The sequence below is a fragment of the Anopheles stephensi genome, chromosome 2 (genome assembly GCF_013141755.1).
Source record: "Anopheles stephensi strain Indian chromosome 2, UCI_ANSTEP_V1.0, whole genome shotgun sequence".
In the NCBI taxonomy this organism is placed as follows: Eukaryota; Metazoa; Arthropoda; class Insecta; order Diptera; family Culicidae; genus Anopheles; species Anopheles stephensi.
Window position 1 is genome coordinate 76052132 of NC_050202.1, and position 25566 is coordinate 76077697.

The 25566-nt window shown below is 44.4% G+C and overlaps 2 protein-coding genes across 32 annotated transcripts in view; one reads left to right on the plus strand and one right to left on the minus strand.

Annotated features, from left to right (window-relative positions):
* The window catches only part of LOC118507691 (RNA-binding protein Nova-1), a 73822-nt gene extending 53265 nt beyond the window's left edge, over nt 1-20557 (plus strand). For 29 of the 31 annotated variants that reach the window (XM_036046502.1, XM_036046515.1, XM_036046517.1 and 26 more), the window contains 4 exons: nt 5321-5509; nt 6647-7287; nt 8359-8869; nt 12666-20557. In XM_036046502.1, coding sequence (XP_035902395.1) covers nt 5321-5509; nt 6647-7287; nt 8359-8869; nt 12666-12925 — 1601 coding nt within the window. In that variant the 3' untranslated portion in view covers nt 12926-20557. Of the gene's footprint in view, nt 1-5320; nt 5510-6646; nt 7288-8358; nt 8870-10684; nt 11588-12665 lie in introns of all 31 variants that reach the window. The other 2 variants (XR_004905685.1, XR_004905684.1) reach the window with 2 other exon arrangements.
* Nucleotides 20558-23241: 2684 nt separating this feature from the next.
* On the minus strand, nt 23242-25365 carry LOC118507692 (cytochrome P450 6d3-like). The gene is made up of 2 exons (XM_036046525.1): nt 23910-25365; nt 23242-23831 (listed from the first exon to the last, which is right to left on the minus strand). Exons 1-2 carry the CDS (start codon nt 25279-25281, stop codon nt 23662-23664), a joined length of 1542 nt encoding a protein of 513 aa, XP_035902418.1. The 5' UTR covers nt 25282-25365; the 3' UTR covers nt 23242-23661.
* Nucleotides 25366-25566: the final 201 nt, after the last annotated feature.

The following is a 25566-nucleotide window of genomic DNA, read 5'->3' on the forward strand; positions in this document are numbered from 1 at the left end:
ATTTGCTACCTTGCTGTCAAACTGTGCTGTATTGCAACCAGCTACACGAGCGGCGGCAAAAAGTTTGTTCGTTAAAAAACTTTCGCCACAATTACTATTTTGATGACACCGTAAATAAACTTACGGAGCCATTTTCCCTTTATCTTGCCCGAAAGAATCGCTAGAATGGGGAGGAAAAGTTTCGCTGTCCCTGTGCTACGTCAACGGGGAGATAGGAAACTCGGTGGGTTACATTTTGTAAGCACAAACACGACCGATAATAAACTGGCCATTGTTGCAAATCAACGTGTAAAAGCCACACAATCACATACTCCCGTACGCTCGGAATGGCGTAATCATTTTCCAAACTCGGTCGAATTGCGCCAGCTTCCAGCACCATTTCCAGCATTCTAACTCCTGCAGCAATAATAATCATAATCGTCGGTTATTCGGTCGGTTGAACTCGACTCAATCCCCCCCGGGCAACACCGGAGTCTCAATCATTTTTGCAAACGATTTTATTACCCTGATGTGGCTGCTCACCTTCCAGCTGCACGGACAAGCGAAATAATCGCGCACAATCGTGAGCAGAGGCACAGAACTTTCTGATTACTTCTGGCAGAGTGTGTAATTTTTATTATCGCACTTCACTCGCAATCGTTATCGCCAAGTATCGCCCGGCGGAGTGCGGAACCGGAACTGGAAGATCAACAGCTTTAAACCACTTCGAAAGCGAACGTTTGATGGTGTGTGGCCGACAGTGACAGTTCATTCTGAACCGGTGTTGTAATATTTATGGAGACGCGGATGGAGTGTGGCAAGTAGCGCCGAAAACCAAACACAAACACCTATACCCTGACACGGATATTGGAATGATTATTTTTTATCACTCCTTTAACTTTTATTGCAACAGTACTACTTTGGCACAGTTATGGAGTGTGGTTGGGATCCATTGGCGGTTGAACTCGATCCGCAATTTTGCGGACGAACCGATCGGTGCGGAGTTGAGACCATTTAGCGATAAACGTACCAAATGCAATTGAATGCCGAACTTACTTGGAAGTTCAACTGCAATTGAGTTGTTTTGAACAACAAGGTGTAGGAGAGCGTCATGAAGGCCTCGTTAATTTGATACTACGAACGCATCTCTTGATAAGTGATCCTGCCAAGATTCACACTCATCGAAAATGAAACAAACGCATGTCATCGGCAGTTCGGCAGCCATTACGCACTGCGCACGTGCCGGATAAGCTTTCGCGGCGGCTCCATTTTGTTGCATTAAAAGTGCAGCCAACCCTACACGCGCTAACAATGCAACGGCTGACTGGTGCTTATGCTTGATCACGTTTTTTTCGTTCGATGAATCGCCCTAACGAATGTTGACGCAATCAACGCCCGGCCCAACGGGTCGCTCACGGCCGTATCCACCGAGACCTTGGACTTGATTCGAAAGTTTTATTCAAATTTTATTAGCGAGTGGACGTTTTTTTGTAAGTGTGTCGCAGCTTGTGCTCTCTTGCTGCTGCTGTTTCGTGTCTATTGGATCGTTTCGGGGTTGGCTTTTCGTTTTCGTCTACCTTGCACGGAATTTGGTGAGCGTTTCGGTCACGTCCCATCATCATCTCACCACCATCGAACGAGGTGCAACAGTCACAGCAAACAAAAGCAATTACAAAGGCCACGTAGCGCTGCAGTCATCATCATCATGCTGCTGCAGCTTCGTCAACTGCTCTGCTCGGTTTAAAAATAGTGTACCACGGTACTGTGGCTGGTGTCCCCGTTTAGAAGCCAGCCGGGTAGAGAAACGAACGCGGCCCGATCGTTTTTATTATTCAATCGAATCAAAGTCCGAACGAAGAAACCAACCGGCCAAGCTATGTTCAGGTTCGACGGACCATTCGATGAACGCATCTCGTTGACATCAGGGGACACTGAAATGTCACACCGTCGTGTTTGTCTGTGTGTGTGTGTGTGTGCGTATGCACAATGTGTGGAATTGTAAACGACCATAAAAATACAGCCCTCCTATGCACAGCGTACGGTATCGCATAAAACAATGTCTAATGAATGCAGCGGACAGTAGCGCCCAGCAGCTTGTGGGGCTGCTTGAAAGCTTTTGTGCATGGTAAGATCGATACTGGCAACCCTCTCTTTGAATGTTTCGCTTTATAAGATTAGCAAAACTGAAGAAGCTACTGTGTGTGTTTGTAGTAAAGTTTAAAATAATACCATTTTCCTTTAACCCGATTCTCTCGCCAAAGGAAGGTTTTGCTGTGGTCGGTCGTACTGACGGCCATCGGTTCGAGACACAGTACTAGGCTAGGAGGTTAGAACGGGTCCAAGCTCGCTTTGCCATCGCTCTGACCCTGACCGACAAACAGGCACATGTCGATTGTCGCAACCCTTCCGCACAGCTTCCTTCCTACTTGCCGCCAGCGTCACCCGGCCATAAGCAGGGGTGTATCAAAGGCAACTATCATTAGCAGCCGGTCGGGTCTTGGCTATGACATCGAGCGAGGGATAATTTAGTGTTCTCCTCGTGCACCCGCCCTCACGTCGTTAAAGTATCGGGCAGGCGACGTTAGGGTAAGCATTACGGTCATTACAATCATTAAGACGATGATGCCCAGTTGTCGCTTGGGACGGAGGACTGGAAAAGGGAAAAACTGTAGTGAGAATTCGTGTTGATCTATTCGCCGAGCTTCATTACTTCATGATAAATGGTATTGCGTTTCCAGTTTGTTGCCTTGTTTATGCTGATTAAAATGAATATTCGTTTATGGAAACCGATAACGCGAGAGCTTTTATTTCAATTACTAAGCATTAGGATAAGATAGAGTTATTTAGGAAGTGTTGCTTTCAAATACTTCTTCTTCCTTGGCTCTACAACCACGAGAGGTCTCGGCCTGCCATTCCTGGCTTTCTGTGACTCTATTTTACCCATAGTAAAGTACTCACCCCTACGTACGGGGAGGCGGTCTGGATGGGATTTGAACCCCGGTCCTGCCGTGTGAAGACCGGTGCCGCTATCGCTACGGCATTTAGACCTCCCCTTTCAAATACCGTAACCTTATATTTGGAATAAATATTATTCTGTTTCAATCCATATATTCTAAATTTTGAATCAGTTAGAAGAATGTTTCAAATGGCTAGTGGAAAATGTCTAGTCTGTTGTGGAACTTTACAATCATATGATGGAGTCTTAAACATACTTTAAATGTAGTCACGAAATACATTCTCGCCTTAAAATCAGGTATCCCAAACTACCAAACTTCAAGAATTCTAACATAAATCCGCCAAGCTTAACAGAACGATCGTCAAGGATAAGTTTCCTATTCACCCGTAGTGTATCGTTTCTCTCTTCTATGCTTTTTACAAACGAAACAACGAAACAACGAAACGGAATTAGTAGTACTGTTCCGTAGCACAATCGCCCGATTCCTTCCGGCAGGATAACTTCACTTGTACGTACGTGACATCGACCGCTTTTGGAGGTGAAATTGTTTCTTTTTTCTCTTCTCTCGCTCTCTCTCTCTCTCGCTCTATCTCTCCCCCGGTTTCGCACCCGGAACCAGATGGTCTGTGAAAGTAGGTTAGATAATGGTTCACGTGCCGGACAACATGTTCTGCCGGTCGCTAAAACCCTGTTCTGACCGGCGGATACAGTTCTACTTGGAGTCCGCAAGCGGGTCGTTCACGAGGGAAAAACACAATTAACTTTTATTGCCTGCTGGCCATGATGAGCCATCCCTGGCTGGCGCTCATGGCGAAGGTAGTGTTCACCGTGACTGGGATTTTCACCCCCGGATGGAAAACCCCAAAACGTGTATCGCTCGATAGAAACAGGCAGAAAGTGGAACCAAATGAACCATACACAACATATTCACTCATACACTGGGCAGGATCGGGTGAGGCAGGACACCACAACCGCTACCGCATGCACTAAAGTTGTTGGAGAGGTAAATCATGCAGATTGAAGCAACTCGTTGATAGAGCACGCCCAACTGCCCAACATCGTTTTAATGGGTTCTAGGTTCTATCTTTTGTTTCTTTTTTTTTCGTGTGGAGCTGCGGTTGTACTTTGAAGAGATTTGGGGTACTTCCTGCTTGCGAGCTGAGCTGGTTGCATTAAGCGTTATGGAAGTGCAAGTGGAGCATTGCTTTTATCTTTATCGTTTCCATTTGGTTGTGCTAGAAAGAGGAAGGACTTTTGATTAATTTTGTACGAATTCCATTATCAAAGTTCCGGTTTGACGTTTCAGCTAAGCTAAAGCGAGTTAGGTACTGTAAGGTATTTAGTTCAATCTCATCTTCACTTGCACAATACCCAACTCCATGTATAAAAGTGAGGACTCCCAAAGAAGAACACTCCTAAGAGCCAAACACTAACGACGACAGCAACCAATCGAAACCAATGCATATCTTAACACTCTTTCCATCAATTGATACCCCGTTCCCGAGAGCACACACCGAGCACACAATTCATCAAACGAAAGTGAGAAGAGTCGTGAAAGTGAAACCGTGTAACTCGATTGTGCAATGGGTTAGCCCGTTTTGCACAGCCAAACCCGTACACTTAACCGTACCACACCGCACCATTTACGGGTGGCATAGGTAATTGACAATTCCGCAATCTTGGATGGGCCGTGCGCCTCCCCAACCATGCACGGCTCGCTCCTTCCCGGTCAGGGAAGAATGTGGGTGAGTGGGTTTTTTTTTATGTCTTCGATTTCGACGCAACCCACTGGTTCAGTGGTCGTTGAAGCTGAAAACATGGGTAACCAACAGCCGTGATTTAAACATCGTTTCCTGTGTTTTGTTTCTCTTCTTAAGAAGAGTCCACTCGAGGGAGTTTTCTTATCGGTTTAAAATTGAATGTCAAACGACTCTGTTGGTGTGGAGCATGGGGCGACGTACGAACAATTATTTGCATATCGGATCATAGCTGTTTTGCTGAGGTCATCGGGGGTAGTACAGGCGACCGTGACATTCTAAGAACGATAGAAAACGTAAACAGCAAAATTCCGCCAAACCTCCGCCTACCTGGTTTAAGACGATCGGCTTGGTGTTGAAGGCCCGTCACAAAGCTGTCCCCCGACAACGCGTTCTTGAGTGAGCTTTATTTGTTTTTACCAAAAATCGCTGCGGATGGAACTTTGATATAATATTATCACATCAAACCAGGTGCCAAGGATGATTGAAGATGTCGCTACTTCAAAGCGTAGGAGCTACTTAATTACATGAATTACGCTGGACCGTTAAGAAACAATAATTTCATCCTTCGAAAGCCTAATTACGTTATATTCATGTCGGCACATTGCTCTCTTGCTTCTCCTTACAGCTACGGGAACCACCACCGCCACCACAACCACAGCCACCAATGGCGGCGGCGACAACTATCACTTCAAGACGCTGGTACCCTCGGTCGCGGCCGGTGCCATCATCGGCAAGGGTGGCGAAACGATTGCCTCGCTACAGAAGGACGCCGGTGCCCGGGTGAAGATGTCCAAATCGCACGACTTCTACCCCGGTAAGTGTTGACCTCGGGGCGATCATTCTCCAGTGTTTTACTCTCTTTACTCGACTGTGCTTTCTTTTCCCCCCCAAAAAAAAAAACCCTTTTTGTTTTCCGTTGTGTCCGCGCTCTCATATTTTAATCAGTTTGATGTAACTCGTGTGTTGACTGTCTTATTTTTAAACTTATTTAAACGAACCAAATTATCCCAAAATTTCGTCTTAATACGTTTGTAAATCGATTGAGCCCCTGATTATACACTTGTTTTTCTGTATCATATCATGTTCTGTTCAACTCTCCTCATCTGATGTGTCCTTGTGCAATCTCTTCATGCTACTCCAAGCAACAATCCAGCCGCATCATAACACTTGGTCGTAACTCATTCAACTATTGCAAAACAAAAGGAATCCTGCCATCCGTGTACTTAATCATATGCGTCATGTGCGATATTGTGTGCCTATTTATTCTGTTATTGATGTACTTTGTTTTGTACCTTTCTTTTTCTTATTTGTTGAATAACATTGCGCAACAGCTATCCACTCATGGCATCTGTGTACCTTCTGTATGCCTCTGCCCATAATCGTTTCGCAGCCAGCCCACACACGCATACACAAATTTACCCGTCAGAATCGTCTGCACTTGTCATGTTTCATCTTTCGTCATCTCTAGGGGCAGCATCTTTGCGAGACATGAATCTGGATTTCGTATTTCGTATGCGGTCGATCGCGCACAGGACATCATTCTGTGGATAATTGATATTGCCATGAGCACTCTCTTGTTTGTTCCGTTTTTTTTAACCAGGACATTGTAAATGACAAATCAAGCGCCAATTGCTGTTGTAACAGCCCTTTCATAACGTTACGATATTAACGGTACGATCATCAGTACATGATCGGATTTTTAAAGCTGGCACGGACGAATTTAACACCCCCTCTACTCGTTTTGTATTCCCACCTTTCCACAACTCCTTTTCTTCGCACGACCGTCCAACATGCAGCTGAAGCAGTTCAGAACCATTTGTACAAAGGAAGTTACTCATGCATTCAGGCTCATCAACTCTTTTTTTTCTCTTCTTTCTCTCCCTCTCTCTCTCTCTCTCTCTCTCTCTCTTCTTTCTCTCATGTTGTACTCACTTCTCTTCATTTTTCAAAGGAACCACCGAGCGTATCTGTCTCATTAGCGGCACGGTCGAGGGCATCCTGACCGTGCTCGACTTTATCACTGACAAGATCCGCGAGAAACCCGACATTACCAAAGCACTGACCGAGGCGGACGCGAAGCAGGCCCAGGAGCGCGACAAGCAGGTCAAGATCCTGGTGCCGAACACGACCGCGGGCATGATCATCGGTAAGGCCGGTGCGTACATCAAACAGATCAAGGAGGAGTCCGGCTCCTACGTGCAGATCTCGCAGAAGCCGAAAGAGCTGACGCTGCAGGAGCGCTGCATCACGATCATCGGCGAGAAGGAGAACAACCGGATTGCATGCAAGATGATCCTGGCCAAGATCGTCGAAGATCCCTCATCCGGCACCTGCTTGAACGTATCATACGCAGACATCAACGGACCGGTGGCCAACTTCAACCCCACTGGTTCGCCATTCGCCGCCTCACAGAATCCCAATTTCAGCTCCAGCACCGCCTCACTCAACTCCGCCATCAGCGGGCCCCTGCCGAGTGCGACGGCCACCGGTTTGCTGGTCAACGGCACCGGACTCAATCTGTCATTAAACCTAGGTGCACCATCACCACAGACTAATCCTACAGCTATCACACAATTGCTTGATCATATTAAGGTAGAATCAAACGTTCATCGTATTTTTCTTTTTTTTTCCCTCTTTGTGTTGTTATACTCTCTCAAAATAATATCCCTTGTGTCCCCTGTGCTCCCAACGATCACTCGATCGATCCTCCCAGTCCAGCGCTCCCTCCCGAACCCCCTAACCATCCAGCGCTCCCTCCCATCACCCATCCGTTTTGCCCACAGTGAAGCGATTCATCCTGTGCGCGGTTCCTACGGCACGGGTTCTTGATGTTTTGTTCTCGTTTCCCTCTTTCTTTTCGTATGTGCGTGCGCCATTTTGGTTTCGTGTCCTTTTTTTTTCTTCCGCAAGTTTCCTTTCGGCAAGATCTCTCGCGTCTCTTTACCTGCTCTTGCTCACCATTCCAACAAAGCCTTGCAAGTTGCTAGCCAACAGCCAACCGCATTTACATTACATACCATAACTCACATGGCTCCTTGCTACGCTCTTGATCTACGTGTATGTTTCACTGGATATAGATGTGTAGATGTACATTTATTTGTTTTGTAAATGTTTTGCTCCTATCAACATGATCGAGCACCTTCAATGAATCATTCACTGTCGCCATCTTGTTTTTTGGACTGGGATCATTCCGGATTCAAAGGATCATTTTGTATTTTTTGCTTTCGTTTTTGAGATGTCTGTGATATTTTTGACTCGATCTTTTTCTTCTACTCACAAACATATTACGCATTATAGGAGCTTATGGCTTCGTGCCCACAAGAAGATCTTGTGCAATTTACAAACTGGCCATTTGTTTTTTTTTCTTTTTCTTTGTCCTAACGATCGTCCCGATCGTATGGAATTGATTGTCAAATCTCTCTCTCTCAAAGCTTTTCCAAAGCTTACACCACCTCCTTCTTTTTCCTTCCCTTCCATCCATCCATCCAAGCTTCTTTTTGTGACTCCCTTCTCAATGTTTTGGTGTACAGTGCCGACACAGATCGTACTTAATGTGACATCGACATTAACTTAAATTTTCTTCCCATTTTTTCCCCTTTCTTTATCTCTTTCTCTCTCTCTCTTTCTTTCGCTCGTGTGAAATCTGTGTCGTGTCGTCTGCAGACTGCCATGAGACAGTCCGGCTACTCGGACACGGCTACGGCTGAAGTGCATGCCGCGCTCGGAGTCCTGGCAAAGTACGGTGTGCTGGGCATCGGTGTCGGTCTGCAGAACGGTACCCACTCGACCACACTCGGCTATCTGGGCATGCCGGAAATGCAGCAGTCGACGGCAGCCGCAGCAGCGGCAGCATCCGCCGCCACCGGCGTGTACGGTGCCGTCGGTCAGCTCAACCTCGATTCGTACCTGCACGGGGCGGGCACGGCGACGCCCCGCACCACCACCATCGATCGCTACGATCCGACCACGTTCGATCCGTTCCGGCATCCGGGCACGCAGGCCGCCACACCGATCTCGATCAACAACAACGCCTTCGGGCTGGGCAACCCGAGCGCCCTTAATGCGGCGGCCCAAACGCTCGGTTCGCTCAGCAAGAGCCCAACACCGGCCGAGATGACGACCAGCAAGGAGAAGAACGTCGAAATCCCGGAAGTGATCGTCGGTGCCATTCTCGGTAAGTGTGCCCGGGTTCTGAGAACTCCCCGGTCCCCCTGCATTGGTTTGTGCGTGTGCGCGTTTTTTTTTCTTTTCTTTCGATTTTGTTGTTTGGGGTGGGTTCCGTTAAAAGGACTACAAAGTGATCCCATTCGTTTTTGGACCGAACAGAAAACCCATCCATTAAAACACACATTACACACAAACGCACAAACTCATTTCCACACAGAACCACAGTACACAGTCTCAGTTACTCAGCACAATGTCACTCAAACACTGACATACTCACATTGCGTTCTGTTTGATTAAAGTGGTCTCAAACACTCAGACGCACATTCATTATCACTACCATTTTGTTATCTGCCAGCATGGTTTTGTGTTTCCGCTAAAAATAGTCCATCCTCCCGCATACACATCTTCACCGCATCAACCACCCCGACTTCACCACGCTCAAACCTAACCTAACATTCATCGAAGAATTTTACTCTAACTGCTTCTTCATCACTACTGCGTCCTATTTCGCTGCTTCCAACTTTTCGCTACCTCTATTGTAATAAAGTTTCGCGCCAAAAACGGTTTCGCGCCCGCTCTATCGTCCATCGCACGATCGTTACTGATCGTTTGTTTTCTCACGACGCTACTGCACCGACTCTGTCTCTGTCACCACTTTTATCACGCGCCGGGAGGAAGGATGCTGGGAAGAGTCCCGCAAACCCGTCACCGAATACCATCGTTCGCACATCTTATTTCGGCAACCATCAACACTACTAACAATGAGCATTTCATAGCAGATTGGTTGGTTGTATTCTTATCGCCATCTTGGCGGCTGTAATATTGTTGAACACAACACGTCTATGTTTGTAGATATCAAAGGGATCCCTCATTGTCGGATGCTCTCACTGTCAACAGCGTGTTTGTTTGTCATGCATTACGGACGGGGAGATTGGGTTGATCAATGCGGTAAAGCATTACATGACATTATCAAAGTAAATTTCAATCAAAGGCGTTTTGGGTGACAGCTGCACAACTTTTGATGATCTGTCTGCGTCAATAAGAGCAGTTGAGTGAGCAACTTTCTTCACATGGCTTAACAGCTTGCTTATTAGCTTGAACCCTCTAGTTAATTAAGTAGCTCAAGAAAAAGTTTAGGACAAATTTGACATTCAATTACTCAATCAAAAACTAATAAAAGTTTGTCATGAAAAAATATTCCTGGCTGCTACAAACTACAACCTCAACAATTCTAGGCCTGTCAGCCAGACTCCTTTGACTCAACTCAACCCCAAGCTATAGAGTCGAGTTCTCTGTAAAAATACCCTTACCGCCTTACCATGAACATAAGGGAACTTAACTTTAAACCATTTTGTGTAAATAATTGTACAAAGCTAGAATTCTCTTTCCTATACTCAGCAATCATACGTTTCCGTCATCATATCGTCCATTCACTCGTTCATCACGTGTCACACTCACCGTACAGATCGTTTACGTGTACAAAGCAAAGCAAAACTCTGCTGCTCCTCATATCAGGAGCAGCAAACGATCGCCCAGCATTTCGAACCTTGCGATGAAAAATCAAAAAGTAAAGCAGTACAGCAAACTACGTTAACTTTCCGTGATCATTTATCGTATCATTTGCTAAAAACCAAGCAGATAACAATATCTTCAAACCATCCGCTCAAACCAAATACCACCACAGAATATTAAACAAATGACCAGTTGTTAACCAGTACAAGTACAAAAGCAACCTACCGGGCACGCCTGCTCGCCATACGCGCCATCCCCCTTCCAATAGAAACGCCACCAATTTGACCAAATAAAACGTTTACTCTTCCAGGTAATCCCTACCTGCAATCGACATACACGCCATTTCTGCAATGTGCATATCCCATGAGCTCGGTCGAAAACGTGATCGATCATCACTATTAGGACGATTCTCAGCAAGGACATACACCAACACACATAAGAACGATGTTGCTTACCTAGCCTAGAGTAGATTGTCAGAGGAGAGGCAGCTGTAGAGGGTTTTTTAATGCGAGCTCTCGAGAAAGGAGTCTCGCGATGCCACTGTAAACTATCGCAAAGAATTCCACTAAACTGTACGTTCCGTAGGAGTGCATGTGATAAGACCAACGGTGTCCACTGAAAGTTAGTTAGTGTACAAGGGTAGGATGTAGTTTTCTCACCAATTTGCCATATTCTTCCCATTTGAGTGCGGTTTTACTCCACTGGTTCGCGCGCGCAGTGCGTGTGTTAGTACGTTAAGAGGCTAGTTTTGTAGTGATTTAGTGTCATATCCTTGCTCGCTATCCATAATTCCATTTTACAATTCATATGTGCCTTTCGATACAGGAGCCAGTGCGATGGCTTGATAGAAATGAAGAAAGAATAGCACCCATCAGGGTAACGCCTAGTAACGCCTAACGTTGCCACGTAGTACAAAACGATAGCTAGGACCCAAACAGATATCCTTATCTTCACACGACACCCACACAAACACAGACAGACAGGACATACAAGTACTCTGTGATGCATCGAGCCGTGTTTTGACCTACTGTTCCGCCATCGGTGCCGCTACACCATTTGCCGGCCACCGGGCACTGTTGCGGTAGTGTGCGTGCGTTAAACCCGCGCCAGTCAGGCGGAGTGCAAGAGCGTGCGAGACACGGGTGACAGAAAAAGTTGTGCGACGATCGATCGGGACCGAATCTGGCCGCTTTTTTGCGTTCCCCATGCCCAAGTATATACACACTTTTATTAATAATCACTACTGTTTTATTATCCTTTTCTGTTCAACCGCCATCTTCCCTGCTGCTTCTGCCTTGTTTTTCGGGTTATGTGTATGTTTGACTTTGTTTGTTTTCGCTTCATCATTCTTCACTTCACACCACTCATCTACTAACAGTTGGTTGCATAAGAAAATGGGGCGGGAAAACACACGTTCGAAGTATGTGCTGTCTGTACGAATCGATCCTTTTGTGTGATCAAGATCAAATTCAACGAAAGATTAAGAAACTAGTGGAAAACTAAATTTGATCCGGTAGCAAAGGACAGTTCAACCATCATCATTGCCAACTAATCTGCACGAACTTCATACAGTATGTGTATCCGAGTTTTGGAAAGGCTTCTCTCATCTGTACATGGGGTGCATCAGTTAAAGGGTTTCTTGTAGCAGTCATCTCATTATGTGATCTTTGTTTTTGGAGTAAAGTTAGTCCTGCGGTTGTTGGACTCTAAAACATCCATCAGTCTTTCCATTGGGCAGGCATTGTGAGAACGTCATCGATTGTCATAGAAAAGGAGATTAAGCATTAGGTCCCTATGTATGCACGATTCTATCGTTTAAATGTTCATTACCCGTTGAGTTTTCTAAGGCTCAATCAATTCTTATATTTGAAGACCCTCTTCTCTCATAGAAAACATATCAAGAGAAATATTTTGTCTACCGGAAATGAACCTTTTACCAGTTGATTGAATTCGCCGTGCCGTAGCACTATTCTCCTCGCCGAAACTTCACTTCACTCTATCCCCCCAGCCATTAACACTGTACAGCGAACGCTTACTAACTGTGGTGTTTGGGGACAATAAATATACTAAACCAAGCTTTACGCGAAACTCTCTCTTTACCCTCACACATTGCGCACGTGACACTTTTCCAGCGCATGCCAAATGCGCATGCAGAAGACTGTCTTGTGGCTGCCGAATGCGCATGGAACAATGTCACGTGGCAGAAAGGGAAACAAGAACCAACTTCTCGCCACTCCCGCTGCTGTAACGAAACATACTAATTTTGCTACAATTTCCTCCCGCACTCTCAGGACCGGCCGGGCGCAGTTTGGTCGAAATCCAGCACATATCCGGCGCCAACATACAGATCTCGAAGAAGGGCATCTTTGCGCCGGGCACACGGAACCGGATCGTTACCATCACCGGCCAGCCGAACGCGATCAACGTGGCCCAGTTTCTAATAGAGGACCGCATCAGCCAGGAGGAAACGAAGCGCGCGTGCCAGACGGCGGCCAACGCCGCGGCCACCAACAAAACATCCGCCGCGTCCGTGGCGACGGTGACGCAATAGGGGTGCCGGACGGCAACGGGAGCAGCAGCCGTCGCCGCCACCAGCCTAGCCGCGTTCGCCAGTCCGCCCAAGAGCCGCCTCCAGTCCGCGATCGACGAGTTTAAGGCGAACATTCATCTGTACGTAGCGCATCCTTCGATCTGAGTGCAAACGGAGGACGGAGCAGTCGCCAAAACCCCAATGCGGCGTGCGCAAGCCGTTGCCGCGGCAGTAGGGTTTTTAGATAGTGCATAGTACGAGTGTGTGATAGACAGTGAGTGCAAAAGTGGGGGGGGGAGGGAAAAATCGGGAGAAGACATACCGAGTAAAAGGGGACTTTACTGTTGTTGCGGTTCGTATCGCGCATTAGTCGCATCTCACACGTGAAGCCTGCGAAGGCGAAGCTATCTCTTCGCGTCAGGCAGTAAACGGTCGGCCAGAAGTTTTTGTAGGTTTTGTTTGTTTTATGAGGGGGGGGATAGCCAAGAAACCTGTTTTAAATACGAAAGGATTGTTTATTGTTACACGTCGTTTCAACCGTACTTTGTTGTTAATTTTAATGCCGATGCGTTCAGTTACTCTCTGGGTAGAGTGATGCGGTAAAAGCAGCACGTGTCTGCAGCTAACGCAACGTGAACGAAGAAGAAGAGGAAGAAAAAAAACATTATCATATATCTGATAAGGGATAATGGAAGGACTAAATGAGGAAAAGTTAAAGAATTGTCAAAGCTCGATGCAACCAGAGACATGATTTCGCAATGTGATAGCGAAAGAACACAACACGGATGGAAGCAGACGGATTAGGTAATAACCAATGTGGGATGGTACACAAAAACAACACAAAAACAAACATACACATTCATCTAACACGTACACAAAACTAACTACATGATACATCTATATACATACATAGAAGTAGGAAATATGTCAGATGAATTAATGAATAATTGTTATTTTACTAGCTAAATTGAGGGCCGTGATTCGTTCGAGCGAGGAGGGACGGAGATAATCGTACACGCCGAAAAGGGAGGCAAAAACACATCACACACATACATCTAGCAGAAGGCTCACGTGTACAGAACAATTTTAACGAAGCGATGAAACAGTGTCGATAGTGTAACAGTGTCGAATGAATCAAACACGGAAGCAGTCACCACACAAAACAAAAAAAATCACACAGTTAAAAACGGTACGTTACTAATTCGTAAACATCACACCATTTAAAAGGGCAAAATCACACACCCAAAAAAAAGCACGAAGGATGGTAGCAAAGGAAAGTCATCACTCATCATGCTCAGCGAAAGCATATTTAGGTTCGTTTGCTAGTTTTAGCCAGGTTAATGTTTCATTGTATGTTCCAACCAACCGAGACGAGATAGGCGTAAAAGACGATTTAATTAGCCGTTAAAATATGTTACCTTAATGTTGTGCTGCTCAGATTCAGATTCAATGCCCCAATCGACACAAGGACAGGACAATAGAGGTGGACCAATGGTCTGCTCAACTGCTGCTCACGATGCCAGTCACAGCATGCACGTATGCCGTAAATGAATACCAAAAATGAATCATCGTTCCTGCTAGAGATCATCGGAGAATGCGCCTCCGCCCCACTGCTGTTAACCTCATGCGCATCCATTTGCAAGATTGTTTTGTTTATGTTTTCTTAATTTAATTGTAGCCCATTTCCGAAGCGCATACATTCGATTTTGCTAAAAGACGGGTTAGCTTACCCGGGCCATAGTCACACTGAACCGATTACCTGTCCTGTGTGTTCTAGCCGATCGATACCCTACGCCGGCCGCATACGGCGGAACCATTTTAATTGTAGTTTTATTCTCATATTTCGTTCCGCCAAACAGTACTGTACTGGTGGAATGCTCCAACAAAAAAAAAATACTAAAGGAGACACGTCGGGAATTGTGGAATATTATAGGAGCGGGCAACGTTTCGGTGCTTTGAAAAAAAAAAACACAGAAACGGAAAAACGAAACACGAGGTGGTGATCCGAGCGATCGGAATGGAATGGGCATATAGTTGGATTTAGTCGGGATTCTAGTGGTTTAGTTTGTACATTTTCTTTTTGTTCTTCATTTTACCATCTCTGCGCAACGGAAACCGGCGAGACCCAGGGTATAGCGGTAGGGTAGTAGGGTAAGCAAGAGGGGCGATATAACGCGTGTATAGTTTTGTGTTATCCATTTTCGTTTTCTGTTTTACATTTTACATCCCTGTTAGTAGAACGTTTCAGAGCGAACGGTTGCAAATTCGATGCGCAGCTCTATACTTCGCTTACTATATTATAGGGGCCAGGCCTAAGAATTCATTTTCTTCCAAATATCTAATCGTTTCGCGTTTTGCGTTCGTAATGTTACCTTATTGCTTAAGTTTTATTGCAAGCGCAGACAGCAGTTAGTCACTTAGAGGGCGACTAATACTAAAAAACCAACCCTTATCACTGGTGTATGTTCTTCCAATCGCGTGGAATTGCGGTGTGCAATATTTCACATTGTTTAGAATACCATCTGTTTTATACATTACACGTTACTTCCCCAATGTGCTTTGTTACTTTTTATCCTCACAAACATAATTGTGGTTTTGTTCTTTTTTTCCGCCCTTTCATCACGCGCATCAACGTGCAAGTGCTGCGGACACATGGTTTATCTCGTTCGTTCCACCTTCCCTGGAACCTGTCTGTTAGAAGAAGAAAGAAAAAAGAAGTTAGTTTAGTTAAAATTAATTAGCAGTTAAAGGTTTTTCGGATGGGGAGGGGGCGATAAGAAACGGGAATTATAGAAAAGGAAGTAGAGCGAAACACAACCAAAAAGACGAGAAGGAAGCAAAAATCTGCTTCAATCCTGTTTCGAACGATAAAAGCTAGATCCTTTAGCATCAGCAACACACAGCTGCAGCAAAAGCAAAAACCCCTGAGAAGGAAGAAAGGCAACCAAAAAACTGTATGAAACAATTATAAAGAGTTTGAGCAAGGAGAGAAAGCTAAAGAAACCACAAGAAAGGGACGATCGAGAGAGAGAGAGAAAACATACAGAAGAGACAATATGCTCAAACGCTTGAGCAAAACCACGCAAAACAAAAGACACGTCGAATTTTATGTGCCAGGCCATGCAACGCACCGAAGCTAAGTGTGCTTGGGCCACCCTTCCACTGAGAGTGCCGTCTCGACGAGCGACCACAGGAAGCTGAGCTTCACGGTTCCTTTCTTCTCCCCTTGCTCCTTTTCCCTTTTTTTTTTGTTTTGCCTTTCTTCCTTTGGCTCCTTTTGCTGCATCGTTGTGTGTGTGGGTGTGTGTCCCCCCTTGTCATCTTTCTGTTTTGCACTATTTAAATTTGCAAGCATAATAAAACTTCCGAATTTCCTGCAGTCCTGCTGTTGTAACGCTGCATCGGTCTCGATACTGGGGGTTGCCAAAGGCAAACCCGCAGACCCGCACGCCCCGAGTTAGACAAATAAGATCGCTTAGGATCGGATTGTAAGAAAGTAAGCGAATGGCTATAATGGCAAAGTTCCGGAACGGAAACGGGTACTGGGAAAAGCGACGAACGGCACACATGTGCGTGGTGTTGATTGGTGGAAAAAAGTTTGCTTATAAGTCAATAAGTTTAGTGCATTAGCCCACGACACGTCACACAAGGCCACGTTTCTAAGGATTGTAATTATTTGTGCAACATATTAATATCTCTTCATTCAGTTACCATAAAGAAAGAAGCCGTCTTACGGTTGGGCCACCGGCGAAACCGGGGTGCCATCCAGCAGTCACCCGTTAGAAGATTGTGAAGGATGGATGGAAGGAAGGAAAAGCCAGGATTTCTTTCGGCTGCGATGCGTACAATGCGTTTGTAGCAGAACGGGTTTCTTTTATGCCGTGTGTACGTGGGAATTCCGATCCGAGATCGGAAGCGAAATAGAGTGGAGCGATTCACCGCATCACACATAACGCAAGTTAGTTCCAAACTAAAGTGTAGTCAATCAGTCATCACCGATGTCAAAGAAGAAAATAGAAAGGTATAGAGAGAGAGAGAGAGCGAGTTGAAACCACTTTTATCATCACAACACCACATATAGCGCACCTCACAATGATAACTCACACACACGCAGAGAAAAATCACACATACACACATAAACCCATAGAACATATTGCATGCAACAACACTTGTACCATCTACTACTACTACTACTATCTACTGTGTTATGTTTTATTCAAAGTTTATCTATATTTATAGTGAAAATGAAAATGCGCCCACACCAATAAACAAGATAGGAAGTTTAAAGAAGACGGTTGCAGCGAAATTGAAGTAATCGACGTAATGTGGGAAGGCTAACAAACCAGGGGCAAAGTGTAGTAGGAACATTAACAAATTGAATTACCACAGGCGAACGTTACCGATTAAAAAAAAAACAGAAAATGGGGGTTTAATGGAAAAGCCGGCCGGAATGCAACAACACAAGAAACGTAGGCAAGTAAACAAGAGGAACTGGAATTGTGGAAAAGAAAGTGTGAGTGTGCGTGGAAAGGTTTAGCTGAAGAAGGAAAGTAAGAGAAAAGTACATGAAATACATTACAAGAGACAAAAATGAACACCGGTACCAGGGACAATGGTCCCGCGAGTGTAAGTTTTTTTTTTTGTTTTCCTTTTTTTTCTTCCTTTTTATATGGATAGTCGTTTTGTTTCTCCTTGTTTTACTTCCCGTTTTACATGTTTATTCTTCTCCGTTTGTTTTCGCTCTCTCTTTTTTCTACGTTTTATCACTTCTTTTATGGTTTGTACAGCTGTTTTACTCTTTTTCTCAACTTTTTCTTTAATTTACATTTTATTTTTAATGTTTTCATTTTTAGGCAAAGTGGTTGCGTTTTGCGTGTCCGTGCAATGCCGGAAAAAGGGAAGAATTAATTTAGCAATCGATAGTACAACAAAACCGGGCAACCAAGCGTCGCAGGAGGTGAAGTGAGGCAGGCCTGTTTTGCTGTTGGCTGTACAAATGGCTGCAGAAGGATAAATATTACAACAACAACAACAAAAAAGAAAGAAAGAAAGAAAAGGTTTGTAAAGAACGAGCAATGTTTAGAAAGCCAAGTATGTCTAACGTTGTGATGGTAGATAAATCTATTGCTGTTACTTGTTGAATGGATAACTAAACACAACACACAGACACGTACACAAAGACACACTAGAGTGCTGGAGGTATATTATTTTGACGAGAGTTAGAAAATTGAATTACGTTGGTTAGCTCCTTATATTGGCTTGTTTTCTTTTGAGATTTTCTATCCACAGTCCACCACATGCGGTGGAATAAAATTTGTACGAGTCACCGGGAAAAATCACCAGCAAATGTTAAAACCAGTCTTCATAGTACGTACTTACTGAAGAAGGGAAGCTGTTCAGGCAAACTTATCAGGCACACAACCGGTTTTCACAAGGTCGTGGAAACGTGAGATGCGTGGCTTAGAAAAAATACGAATTTTATCCTACACTCACACACACATTTATTGTGTGATCCCTTCACTCCTGTTGCATAGAGACAACATAAGACACTCCTACCACACATAAACAGTAACACATTCCATATTAATTGAAACATCTCGACCGAGCTAAGAAACGAACAGTCGTTCCGAACAGCGTTGTGAAAACAAACAAAAGAAAAGTATTTATTAAACCTTTCAAAAACACACACAAAACTAAGAGAAAAAGGGACAGAAAAAGGAAGGGTGGAAACAAAACATACAAATCAAATTAATGCATGCAAAACAAAGCAGTACCATGAACATTCGTTAAGCAAGTGTTATTTAAAACAAAACAAAACAAAGAAAACCCAGTGCATCAAACATTAACCGAATACCGCGTCCGTTACACCGTAGACAATGTAAGGTAGAGTAAAAAAGTTTATAGAAAGATATTTTTCTAACAACTAGCAACACATATAACACCTATAGGATTAATTGGTTACACACGCACACATAAGGGGACACTCACGTAAAGGAAGGGGTACATGGTAATGCATGTTGTGTTACTGTGCGTGCGTAGTAGTATGTCTGTGCGGGGGTTGCGCCAAAGGAAGAAAAAAAAACCACCCGTGTGTTATTACTGTGTATTAGTCGCGAGAGCTCTATAGAAGCGAAGGTGAAGGAAAGGATGTTTGTATTGCATTCTTTCAACTATACTCTCTTTCTACTATAAAAAGAAAACCCCCTATTAAAGACGGATGAAAAGATAGAGAAAGGAAGGACATACATTTGAGTAGAATCCCGACCGAACGTTTCTTGTAGTATGATACTGTTAGACTGAGCGATAGCTATGTGTAAGCGAAGGGCGACTAGGTAAATACTTTTCCCAGCAAAGAAAGGAAAGCTTCCTCAACAATCCGCTGTTAAAGGGCGCCAGAGCTCAGTCTGAAGCTTGGGTGACTTCGATGCGGCAGTAGAAGACGAACCTTGTTTGTTTTTTGTTAAAATAGTCTAATTTTTGTAAATTGTTATCTGCAATTTCTGCACACCAAAAAAAAAAAACCGATTGTACATGGTAGCCTCAGCCACACTGTAAAGTCCATCTTACTATTTTCTTCCTAATGATGCACACGGTAAAACGTTTTTGGGCAATGGAGGCAATGGGTCAAAATGCAAGGGCTTCATCACGGCAGGTGAGCTCCCTGCTTTCCCAATTATGATGCACACACTGCACCACCATACCACCATGTTACACCGATATAGCTAATCGATGCAATGCAACTGCATGTTCTACTACTACTACTACCATTACTACTACTACTACCACTACTGTAACTACTAAAAGAAGAACTTTGCCATACCTCCTTCAAGAGAAAGAAACAAAACAAACACCACATTTTTCCCACATCTGTGCGCCAGGGTTTTTCGCAAAAGTGTGACAAAACCAACACCCGCCCCGTTATTGTGCTCATGTTTCTAGGTATGGTTTTGGGTTTGAAAGACGTTTAATACGGTATGTAACGTGTAGCAAACTTATGAAATGTATCTAAATAAGAAAGAAAAACAACAACACTCGTTATTTTTTCGTTTTTCTTTGTTCTAATATGATAGCAAAAACCAGTTCATCCATACAAAAAACTGCAGGGGTTGAAGGATAAGAATGATGCAATTGCAATAGCTAAAAAAATTTAAACCCACACTACACCACTATTGAATGATAGACAATATTTTCCACGACAACCCTTTAAAGCACACTCACTCACTCTCTCCCTGAAGAGGTTGCTGTAAGATAGAAGAGTTCTAAGAAAATCCCTCATTCCAATCGAAATAAGGGGGCAAACCCGTTTTTTAATACCACTACTATTACTACTCTCCACGGCACGCGGTCTCACGGGCGCACAGTTAAGCATCGATCACACGTTTCTCTACACACACTCTCTCTCTTTCTCTCTTATTCAACTTTTTTCCCAACAAAAAGAACACTCACACTCAAACACAAACTACATACAGAACTTTACACGAGCCCATTTAGGGAAAAATGGTTTTAAACAGCTGTTGAAGTTCATGTTGTTCATGCTGCTGCTTTAAGTGAAATGCTAGCAAAGCAAAATGGAACAAAACAAACCAATGCACATGAGCAACGGGTAGTTTAAGTTATCTTTCACCCGTATCTTCTATTATCGAAATAGCAAAAGAAAGAAAGAAGAAGAAAAAGCAAACAAACGGTTCTCTTCTGATGCGTTGTTTAGTAGTAGTGAAGTAACTTAGTAATGCAAAACAAAGTTAGCAAAACAAAAGCCAAGCTGTGTTTGTTTCGAGGTTTGTTTACCATCCTATCTTACAAACCGTTCTTGGGGCTACCTTATAGGGGGGAAATTAGAAAGACAAAAAAAAATTGAATTGTTGTGTTGTGCGAATGTTTCGTTGGTCTCAAAGGAACGCAAGGAATCAAGGGCTGCAAGGGTACTTGTTCCGCAAGTTATTATTGCGTATATAGGAGTAATGAAAGTGTGTGAGGAAAACAGTAAATTAATGAGAGAGAAAAAAAAGCAAGAAAAAAATGTTAAAATAAAAAAACAAAACGAATGTGACACCGTAGAATAGGATGCAATAAAGTGTTAAAAGCAAAGGTGACAAGGACATTAGAAAGGAAGAGAAGAAAAAAACAGCCACACACACACGCACACACACACAGACAAAAACAAATTAAAAGTGAATAGATAGTGTCAAGAGAATTGTTTATAGAGTGAAAAAACTTAAGAAAAAAAAAGATACAAAAAATAAAAGAAAACGTATATGAGAGAAAGGGTGAAAAAATAAGTAAACAAAACAAAACAAAACAAATCAAATTCTGGCAAACAAGGATAGAGAGCGAAGAGAAACGAAAAAGGACATGTAAAAAAACAAAACGAGAAAACAATGCAAGGACAAAACAGCAAATACTAATGTTTACGTCCGTTTGATGTTAAAAATCGTGCGCCAGAGCATCTTCTAATCCTAGCCAGTAAGCAAGCAAAGGTTGACTCTCACGCGTGGTGTTTTGGGGGGCGAAGAATAGATGGATACAAGCTTTACCTCGTTTCACTCCTGCGAAAAGAAGAAAAAAAAACACACACACACGCGCGTGACTCCATTTCCTACATCTTTTCTTCTGACGGGATCTCTGACTCCCAAGCAGGCAAGCAGGCAAGCGAAGCAGAACAGAAACACTTCCATCACCATCACACATTTATTGTGATCACAGTATGGTTCAGCGCTGGTAGCGGCCATGTTTCTGTACTACATTTCTGCAAAAACAACCCCAAATTATTTGTAAAAGCTGCCGGGTGAGGGGGGGGAAGAGAGAGTAGAAGAGGGAGAAATTTCAATAAGCCCCTGCACGAAAACAAAACAAAAACACAAATCAGCAAAACAGAAAGTCGATGCAAGCGAGTAAGAGAAAGTTTACTAAAAATGGTAAAACTCAAGCAAACAAAAAGTTCAAAATATCTCGTATATTATATATATAAAGGAGCATGTAACAGCAAAAAAAGAAGCAAGCAAACAAAAACCTAATCCGTCAAATATTAACAAGAAGAGGAGAGATTAAAACCACTCACTCACACGCCGACAAACAAACCAACAAACACACACACACAAACACATTTTTCTATTAACTGTGACAAGATAATGGAAGTGGAATGAGCAAGTAGAGAAGAAGAAGGAATACAAAATATATTGCAAAGTTCATATTTTTACATGGTGAAAACAAAAAGGGGAAATTAAAATACACACACACACACACACACATACACATGTTAAACACACATCATTGCAAAAGATCAAACAGTACCGTTCTAGCAAAACACTTTACAGCAATTCTTTACGCTATACTCTCTAAACAATAGGAAAGAAAAGGAATGACAAAAGAATATAAAGAAACGAGAAGAAGAATGCTAGTTCGCAATGACACAAATAAAAAAAAAAGAAAACACATCCATTACCACACAACAAACATTTAAAACTAGTTAAATATAAATAATAAAAGGTAACACAAGAAAAAAAAGAAAACTTATTAAAGAAGGTGGTTAAGACAAAAGATAAAAAGAAGCAAAAGAAAGTAACAAAGTAGAAGAAAAAAAGGAAGGATAAAATGGTAAATCTAAATATTCCTTTTTGCCATCGGAGAAGCACACAAACATACAAACAGACATACAGACACAAACACACACACACATACCATATATTTAGAAGAGTGAGCGTTTACCGGTCGAATCCACCGTTCGGTCGGAATTAGTTCAATTATTATAGGACGAAGTGGAGGGGAGTTAAAAAAAGAAACTGAAAAAAAATACAAAAAAAAATTGCGACATGACGCTGAGGGGGGGAGGGAGAGAGAACCCGGGAATTAGGAATGGGATAATTCAAAGTTCAATAAAAACAAAGCAAAAAACCTTTACCGTAACTGTGTGGATTTACATTACACTTTGATTTAAAATTACCTAGCTACAACAATGGCGTGTGGGAGCGGAGGGCGACCGTGGGGAGGGTGTCACTAATAGGGATTGAATTTTTAGTGTGTTTGTATAGCAAAAAAAAATAAATTAGGGCAAAACATTGTATTGTACGCCGGGGAAATTGGGAATATGCGTTATCGAATACAGGACTTCAAGTTCGGCGGGATGGAAAAGCCGCCAACAGGTACGGTACCGGCCACTCCAAAGCTACTGTTGCGTGTGTTACGTTTCGTGCCACAATAGTGTCGAATGTGTGTGTGTGTGTTTTCCGTTGACCGTTTATTTCCGATGAGTTTAAAGGGACAAATAAAGAATGGTCAGATGTAACAAGACGGCGGTGTTCATGTTGTTTGATTCGAACGGTGAAGATATGATGCGTTGCTTGAGCTACTCTCCACTAGATGGCGCCTTTATTACGAGCTACACCATCGATTGAGCCTAAAAGTATGCAATCGTTTGTATTGAAATAGCATCACCATCACCGTTTTCCTTATGTGCTACTCTTAAGCCAGTGTTATCTTGATTTAAATTCATCGTCTTTCATGAACCCGTGTAAAAACGTTCAATTCGTTGCCCAAAACATCGGAACTTATCAAGAAATAACCTAAAATTCGAACGCTGCAAGGAAAATAACACTAGCAAAGGAATACACTGGCGATTCGTTTGGCCTGCCCATAGTGTGGCTCATAGAGCAGAACACTATGAAATCGTATGTATTGACGTTTCTTAGGAGCTACTCTTATATACACTTGTTTACTCTTAGGATAAAGAAATGAGATAAACGGCCCGCTGAAGCCTCCCCCTATGCACGATCCGCACGCAAAGTAATCTTCATCGGCAGACCACCGTGCGCCATGAGAGTAACGTTAGCCGGCTCAAATCGAAGCTTCTGTGGGATGGTAGCCTCAAACTCGAACCGGGACAGCATCAGCACAAGCCCAATTTTCGACAGTATTATTCCTTGGCGAAGTCCTGCAAAGTGAAAGCATTATTTAACGATAAACGTCCCGCAAAAAAAAACACGGGGCAACTGCCATTTTTGCTACCTACCAATACAGTTGCGAGGCCCAACTCCGAACGGGTAATACGCGTCCGGATCGTAGTTCGGTGCCTGATCATCGAACCGTTCGGGCAAGTAAGCCTCCGCATCGGGGAAATACTTCTCGTCCCGGCTGATACCGAGCAGAGGTATAATGACCTGGGTACCTTCCCGCACCACAATGTCACTGTCCGGCACTGGGTAGTCGCGGGTGCAGATACGATTCAGTATGGGCAACCCGGGGTACTTTCGTAACGTTTCCTTCACGCACAGATCCAGGTACGTTAGCTCCTGCAGGCTTTCGTAGCTAATGGTGCCCCCGTACCGCTCGAGCACTGCGTCAATCTCCTGGCGTGCCTTGGCCATCGCCTGCCGGTTGTGGGTAAGTTCGTGCAGCGTGAACGAAATGACACCGGTCGACGTATCGGCACCGGCCACATAGAACAGAAACACATTGGCAGCACACTGGGCGATCGTCAGCCCATCATCGGACTCGTCCGTCTTATCCGCCTCGCGTCTCAAATCGATCAGCAGCTGCATAAAATCTTTCCGCCGTTCCTGTGGATTACGCTCCCGATGTTCGATCTGCCGCGTGACGACTTCCATCGCAAACCGGCGCATCCCGGGCGGCAGCGAACTTAACCCACTGATCTTCAACAGTCCCGGACACACGAACACACCCGCCGAACGGATGTTGTTCATGAAACTGTTCGGATTGTTAATGTCCTCGAGCGTGCGGATGAACGGATCCTCCGGATCGCGCAAACAGTTCGCCTCGAAGCCAAAAAACACCGACGCAATCACGTCCAGCACGTACCGCGAGGCAATGTCTCGCATGTCCACCACACGCCCACCCGCCGCCAACGGTTCCAGCTGCTCCAACAGCTTCTTGCTGACGTCCAGAAACGTGGGCATCATCTGACGCAGCTGCCCAGAAGTGAAGGTCGGTGTCAGTTTCGCTCTCAATCGCTTCCAACGGGCGCCCGGCAGTGCGAACAGATTGGCCGACATTGGGTCCCGATGCTCATCGCAGAACACACCCCGATCATGGAAGTGCTGGAAATCGGCCACCATAATCCGCTTCGCCAGGTGAGCATCACGCACAAGTATGGCCGGCCGGAAGAACAGATACACACCAACCACCCGGTACGTGCTGCGTTCGTACAGCTCGTTTACGGCCACACCGAACGATTCCCGTTTTTCGGCCAGTGCACGCAGATTGCCGTACGGGATTTCGGGACGCAGATGGGGCAGCCCGTGGCGGGCCCAGTACGAGTACACATACCGGAGACCGAGATAGAGCGCTAGCGCGAACAGAACAAGCGTGTACACAAACATCGGTCCGCACGATCGGTCCGAACGGTCGCGAGTGATCGGCAGCATGCATGTTGTCGCTTGCTTTTATGGATGATTGTTCGGTGGATCGGTACGCGTGTGCGGGCACTAACTTTGGGTCCGAAAACATTGGGCTCAACACACACTACAGCGAGATTCATCGGGGGTTCGGTTCATGGCGAGTTCCAATCAGCGGAGTTATAGGGGGCCGTCTGGAAGCTTCGAGCTGGCGAGACGTTAATTTGTGCAACTCATCTATTTACAGGAATCTTCCTGTTGTTCCTTCCCCTGTCAGAACAGATAACGATCTTCCGGACGATCTTTGGAAATCTG

Excerpts from the sequence above, each read along its gene's own strand:
- LOC118507692 (XM_036046525.1), bottom strand. The coding sequence starts at position 25,281 with ATGCTGCCGATCACTCGCGACCGTTCGGACCGATCGTGCGGACCGATG. Across the intron at positions 23,832-23,909 it reads TGGGCCTCGCAACTGTATTG|GACTTCGCCAAGGAATAATA; the intron begins GTAGGTAGCAAA and ends TTCACTTTGCAG.